The sequence below is a fragment of the Pollachius pollachius genome, assembly GCF_949987615.1.
Source record: "Pollachius pollachius genome assembly, chromosome: 2".
NCBI lineage: Eukaryota > Metazoa > Chordata > Actinopteri > Gadiformes > Gadidae > Pollachius > Pollachius pollachius.
The window spans coordinates 18144170-18151669 of NC_136935.1; the positions used below are offsets into that span (position 1 = coordinate 18144170).

The window sequence follows — 7500 nt, forward strand, 5'->3', positions numbered from 1 at the left end:
TATATTTTTGTATTTGGTAATATTGTTCTCTGTTCCAGTTGGAGAATCTGATGCTGGATAAAGACGGTCACATCAAGATCACAGACTTTGGCTTATGCAAGGAAGGCATCACAGACGCTGCTACGATGAAGACCTTCTGTGGCACTCCGGAGTACCTGGCCCCTGAGGTACGGGGCACCTGAGCTCGTCCCTTCCTCTCACACACTCTGTTTACACAACACACAATGTTTTGGATTCATATTTTGAATATATCTCCCTTCAAGAACGAATCCGTTAACAGGAAAGGCACAGTGCACTAACAACTGTCTCGGCCTCTTTGCACGTTCAGGAGAGTTCCCTGCTGGACATCGACACAGTCTGAGACCTGTCAGACACACAGCAATGCACACAGCCATGCACACGGGTACATCAGTCGCCTCAGCCCCGCCCATTCTTGGAGATTCATGTCCAAGAAGGGGCGGAGCCTAAGCGACGTGATGTACCAGTTTGCATTGCTTTGAATAATGTTTGCAAATCAGGTTCAATAGTAGAAATACAAGGCGTAGGACCCGTCGAATCGTAGCTAACGTAGCCGTGTTTCAGATTCACAAATGCATATGACAGCCCCTTGGCACCCTCCTATTGGAAGACGGTGCATGAGCTTGGCACACGAAGCCTCCGTGATTGGCTCCCCCCGGATGACAGCCTATCATGAGTCTCTCTGTAGTGAACGTAGCTAGCACCACCTCCGGAGGGGGTCCCCTGACAACGGGGGTCCGCATCTCTCCATCCCGTTCCTGCCTGTTAGGGCCGAGGAAATATCTCTCTTTGCGTCGCAATCTCACAAACTCTCAAATGCTCAGGCAAACAGCGTCTCTGCCTCTTAGTTACTCTGTTCCCCTTGTTTGTTTTTAACATTTTTTACTGTAAAAGGTTTCAATCCCTCCAATCGCTCTCTAGTTCAGCAGTTATCCTTCCTTCTTCACCATCGACAGTTTGTCTTAAGCTGTGCGAAAACAATTTGTCCCAAAAGCCAATGTGTCTTTTAGCACTTTGTGTTGACTTGAATGCCCTCTAAAGAACTATCCCTGAAAGATCGATTTCCTCCTCCACAGCACATAGAGTGCAACAAGATAAGCCTTGATTGAGGGATTAAGCACATTAAGAGGCACCTCTTTATTCCTTTCATTCCAGTACAGCACAGCACAGCACACATGCAGCTACACAAATCCTCCCTTCCCCTCCTCTCTGCTATACAGTTACACAGCCTAGTACCTGGGTATGGCTTCACACCGAACACACACACACACACACACACACACACACACACACACACACACACACACACACAGACCTATTTGTAATAGTTTTGGGTGGCAATTGGCTCTCCAGCCGGTCGTGCCGAGGCCAGCAGTTCAACTGGCAGGCCTGCATAATGGAGCCCAGAGCAGGGCTGTGGGTGGTGAAGGCAGCGCAGGAGATGAAGGCAGCAGAGTTTATCCCACTTGAAAAACAAGTACGGAGGACTAACTTGGCACAGCAATTAGCTTTTTTTCTTTCCTTTTTTATGTTTACTCTTCCTTCCCTACATGCCAGGAGCTGATTGGAGGCTGCTGCTTGTTTGTCATAGCATGCGTGTTGGTGTGGATGTTGTGTTTGTGTGTATGGGTGTGCATGCATGCCGGCACTGTCCAGTGTTTGCATGCACGTATGTGTGGGCATTGTGCACATCTTCCCGTGTTTATGGGTGCCTGCGGATCCTTTCGACGTCTGTGTGTGGCTACACATCCGAGCGTGTGTGTGTGTGTGTGTGTGTGTGTGTGTGTGTGTGTATGTGTGTGTGCGTGCGGCTGTGGTAGAGAGTGATGGGCTAAAGCGAGGCAGATGGCGGCAGATGGGCGAGGTTGGAGGAAGGTGCTCAAAAAAATCGGAAAAGAAAAAAAAAGCTGGAAATCTACAGCCCAACGCCACCACTCGCTCACTCGCTTGCCTGCTCGCACGCCCGCCCGCACGCTCCGCTTGCCCGTGTGTAAAAATACAAATAACACGGCGCACTCTGAGCCAAGTTACCGAGAGATGCAAAGTAGCTGGGTTTAAAGAAATGTATAAACGGAAGAGGGTGGGCGGGGGGGACAGCAGTTGGTGCTGGTGGTGTTGGGTGGGGGTGTGGCTGCAGAGGCCAGAGGACGCCATGAAGACGCGGAACATGGAGAAGAAGAAGAAATGGGATTTGTTCCAGAGGTGCGGCAGAATTGTGTGTGTGTGTGTGTGTGCAGCGAAGAAAGTTTTGAAGGATTCGTAGTTTCCCTGATTTGAGGAGCAGATGAGGTGTTGCTGTGGTGGCCAAGTACAGGTTGTAGGTCTGTTCAACACTCGGAATATAACTCTAGTTAGGGGAACTGGTTTTAAAAGATCCCAGATGTAATATGTCTCTTATGATCGTTAACATAGTAATCAGTGCCATTTTGTCCAGGTTACTTAAATGAGAGTGTTATTGAGAAAAAAGGAATAAAATCTGATGTGAATGCCAGTCTCTCCCTAGCCTCAACGTCACAAAGGAGGGACTGGGATGTGGATGTGTTGAGCTCCGTCTGGGCAGTGCTGGATGTTAATGGGCGCGTCCGAGAGAGGGTTAAGCTTCTAGAACTCTTATAATCGAACGCCACGGTGTTGGGCACTTCATATTCAACACTGCTTATTATAATGCTTATACACGGTGACGTAGGCTTTTCCAAAGGCCTCAGAATAACTCTAAAACTGATATTTTTCAATTGTCATCTTCGTATAAGCCCTAATGCTGAATTCTGATTCAATGCTCGGATTTGATTTTGGTTTGGCAGTTCACATTTTGTTTTAAATGTGGCCTTATGTGATTCTGGTGTGGTCACAGGTCACTGGTCAAACTTTTGCAAAAGAACGGTAACATCTTAAGATGTAACACGCATGGAAGGAAATGGAAGGAAACCTGGAAGCCACTGAAGTCAGCGTCTAAGGTTTCATTTGATGTGCTGCAGAGATGAGACGTGTGGATATTACGCTGGTGGATGTTCTTCTTATCAACTGAGGTCTTTGTCCTTTTAGTTTCTAATGTGATTCAATTCGTTAAGAAATATTTCAATAACACAAATAGCACAACTTCAATATCACGTAGGATAGCTGTGTGGATGCAGTGGCTTTGGGACCTGCTGTAAGGGCAGAGTTGCAGACACGAAGCTTCAATAGTATGAGAGTAGCCCACAAATAAGGTGGTTTAAACATTGTGCAAACGTTTTGAATTCAATGACAGGCTAGTCCTGCCGTTGAGTGCTATTGAGGATATTCAAGCCTTACACTAATAGGGGCTATTAAGGGTGACAGATTGCGTGAAAAGGAAAACATATCATTAGTTAACGTAATTATATATTCATTATTTATTTACTATTTATCTATCAAAGACTATTTACACTGTCACTCCACTGACTCCCTAGATGGCAGCTGTCTTCCATGTTTGTATTGACCAAGTGACCACAGCCAGCGCACAATCGTGGTGAATGTCGATCTAGAGTGATGTCAAAGTCGCATGAATCCAGGAAAGACACACACAGAATTTTTCATCTGTAGTCAGGGACTACAGATGAAAAATAGTTTGTATGACTAAATCTGGTACATTTACATGTCCTATGCAATGGACATGTCGATTAATGTACACTGTCCCTTTAAAATAAATAAATAAACAAAAAAAACAAAGACACAATGTTCACACTGAGGTCGCATTGCAAAGAATCATCCTGTTTCTGTTTCAGGACCACATATGAAAGTGGCCCAAAGAAGAAGATTTGACCAGATCAGATTCCATTTGATCTGTGCTGTTTACACTGGACAAACTGCTTTGGAAAAGAGGCCATAGTGTTCGAATCTAGCAAATACCGGTTCACTCACACTTTAATGACTTCCTAACTATTCCCCAAAAAACTAAAAACAAGGACAAGTGAGAATGTCCCCTGCCAAGTGAGCTCACTCTATCTGTATTTGAATGTGCTTTGAAAGTGCTACATTTATATTGTAGAACACATTTGTATTAATGAACTCTTTACTCTTTTGTACTGTTGTCATCTAATATTTTTGCTACCTCACATCACCTTTGCCTTGATTTACTTCAAATGTCTTCACAATCTTTTTCCCCTGCATTCTTATCACTACTTTTATTTATTTATCTCCCTGTTTTAGCTGCAAAACATAAACCAAGATGAGCACATAAATACACACTCAAACACACACACACACACACACACACACACACACACACGCACACGCACATGCACACACACACACACACACACACACTCCTCTGCCTGGGGCTGTGGGGCAGCATTCTGGCTCTGTGTGGATTAATCTGCTCCCTGCCTGCAACCGAGCTGCCACTACTCACTGCTGGTCCCAGGACACACACACACACACACACACACACACACACACACACACACACACACACACACACACACTCACACACGCCCCCCGCCACGTACACATGTAGACACACAAATAGGATGCCCAGCTCGCGTTTGCCTACATGTGTAGCGTAGCTGTGGAATTTTGTAGACACACACAAACCTCTCATATCAACACACACACACCAACACACACACACCCAGACGCACACCCACCCACCGCCCACACTGGCGGGAGTGTTCTGAAACAGCCTTGTAAGCTCATCTGAATTGTATAAAGGCTGTGCATGGTTCCCTCTGCTCGCTGCAGGGGAGGAAATGACACCAAACAGCTCCTAGTTCGCCACGCTCCCCAAACTTTGCGAATTTGATGAGGCTGGATAAATATTCCATCTGCCGCTTGTGTGCGTCTGTGTGTGTTTGTGTGCGCGTGTCCCGGTGCGCATGTGTGTTTGCGTCTGTGCCGGTGTGCACGTGTGTGCGTGTGTCTTTGTCTGTGTGGGTTTGTGTGCGCGTGTATGCATGTGCGGGTGTGTGGGCGTGCGTGTGTGTGTATGCATCTGGCAGTTTCCTAGCAGTCTAAGCCAGTGTTATCCCTACAGCCGTACAAATCAATAGTGTATCGGGAGCTGGCTGGGGAGAGCTGTCTGTCCCCCAGCACTGCTGGGGAACTGGCAAAGCAGTGAGCACACACACTCTGCCACATACTTTTACACACACACACACACACACACACACACACACAAACACATAGCAACTACGGTGAGCTGTTTGAAGAAGTTTGCGTTGGAAGTGTTGGAGGTCAGCTTGCTGTGCGTTTAACAGAAAGCCATCTTCTGTCAGCAGGACTATTCAATCTAAATGTGAATATTACATTTGAATGAGGATGTGCCGTCGTGATCTCTGTACGACTAAATGTAGGACTTGGTAACGATGGCTTGTTACAATGCTAAATTATATTTGATGATATTCTATTCTGATGTGTTCGCTGATCTACTTTACTGGGATGAATTATATTCCTTAATTAAGACCTTCCATTTAATTCCAACGTACCCTCATAGTGTGCCTGTGTGTCCATTATTAGCAGTTGGGATGTTGTTATTATTATTATTGGTGTATATAAGTATAAGTATAATCACACAACATATGCCACTCTGGCTTCCATCCAAACTTGTCTCTGTGACACATACACACACACACACAAAAACACACACACACACACGCACACACACACACACACACACACAAACTGAAGATGTACCATGGTAATCACAGTGCTCCAGTCTGAAGGCGAGCCACAGCAGCATCTGAAGGCACCAGCGTCTCTCTCTCCCGCCTCGCCTTTCTTTCTCCTCTCTGACGCTGGTCCAGAGGTGAGAGCGACAGAGCGCCGGGGAGACAGGGACAGTGAGGGAGACATGATTAGAGGATAGGATGAGTAGGGGACCGGGATGATAGAAAGGGCTGCAGGTAGAGGCGGCCAAGACTGAAGACTTTGAAAAAATGGACTATAGAAACAGAATGAACACATACCCACACACACACAATTAGACACACACTTAATGCAAAACAGCTTGTAGCACCTGCGTTAGCCAGCAGTGGGCTACCTCTGGCCTTGAGCTGGGTTGCGGCCTGTTCATCCAGGGTGTGTCCTGGTCCGTCCTGCCAGGTGATGATGCACTGTGCCAGGCTGCACTGGCACTAAACAGATGGGGCATCTGGTGGGCGACGAGTTTATTGGATCTCTTACCGTGGCAAGGGACTTTGAAGAAACAGGACTACAGTGTGTGTGACTCTTTCAATGACTGTGGCGGCGGTTTACACCAGCGTTTGAATCCCTCTTTAAATTGTGAAATTGAAAACGGTGGTGAGACGGCAAAGCAAATATAGGTGTTTTGTCCCGTTTAAACAGGAGGGAAAAATGACTGCGGGTTACGTAGACAATCGTCGTCAAAACTCTACCTCCGCGAGTCGTGCACGCTACATTAAATCTCAATCGACTTCCAAACGGTTATCGTCTTGACAGACTCTCCTGTGGAACAGTTGTCAAGTCTGAAACCTTGGCATGCGAATATCCAGCAGGGATCTCTCCTTGACTGACGTGTTAGCAGGCTCAGACCATTGTGATTATCTTGTTCCTTTCAGATGAGTTTCTGAATCTAGAACCAAATTGAAATTCAGAAAGGGTTGTAGGATCCACATATTCCTCTTGTGTAAACGGGGCCTGTCTGTGTACTTGTGGGTGTTTGGGACCACAAGACGATATTTAGACGGATGAGCCTTCTCTCTCCTTCCTCTGTTGCAAACCAATACCTCAAACAGGCTTCTCGCAAATCACTGGAAATGATCTGCCCGTCTTTATGTTACCGTCCATCCCTTTGTTTTGTATAAGGATCTACATTTCCATCTCTCTCCATCTCTCCTCTCTCCGTCTCTCCCCACCTCTATCCACCTCTCCTCTCTCCACCTCTCCCCACCTCTCCTCTCTCCACCTCTCCTCTCCCCACCTCTATCCACCTCTCCTCTCTCCACCTCTCCCCACCTCTCCTCTCTCCACCTCTCCTCTCCCCACCTCTCTCCACCTCTCCTCTCCCCACCTCTCTCCACCTCTCCTCTCTCCATCTCTCCCCACCTCTATCCACCTCTCCTCTCTCCACCTCTCTCCACCTCTCCTCTCTCCACCTCTCCTCTCCCCACCTCTTTCCACCTCTCCTCTCTCCACCTCTCTCCACCTCTCCTCTCCCCACCTCTCCTCTCCCCACCTCTCATCTCTCCACCTCTCCTCTCTCCACCTCTCCTCTCCCCACCTCTCCCCACCTCTCCTCTCTCCACCTCTCTCCACCTCTCCTCTCCCCACCTCTCCCCACCTCTCCTCTCTCCACCTCTCCTCTCCCCACCTCTCTCCCCCTCTGTCCTCGTCTCTTCACCTCTCTCCCCCCCTCCCTCCCTCACCCAGGTGCTGGAGGACAACGACTACGGCCGGGCGGTGGACTGGTGGGGTCTGGGCGTGGTGACGTACGAGATGATGTGCGGCCGGCTGCCCTTCTACAACCAGGACCACGAGAAGCTGTTTGAGCTCATCCTAATGGAGGAC

General features: G+C 47.8%; 1 protein-coding gene across 1 annotated transcript in view; it reads left to right on the forward strand.

Moving 5' to 3' along the window:
• akt3a (v-akt murine thymoma viral oncogene homolog 3a) overlaps positions 1-7500 on the forward strand; it is a 58374-nt gene that overhangs the window by 42735 nt on the left and 8139 nt on the right. The window contains exons 12-13 of the mRNA XM_079730195.1: positions 39-167; positions 7363-7500. The exon at positions 7363-7500 is cut by the window's right edge and continues 77 nt beyond it. Of these exons, the coding sequence (XP_079586321.1) occupies positions 39-167; positions 7363-7500 (267 nt within the window). The remainder of the gene's footprint in view (positions 1-38; positions 168-7362) is intronic.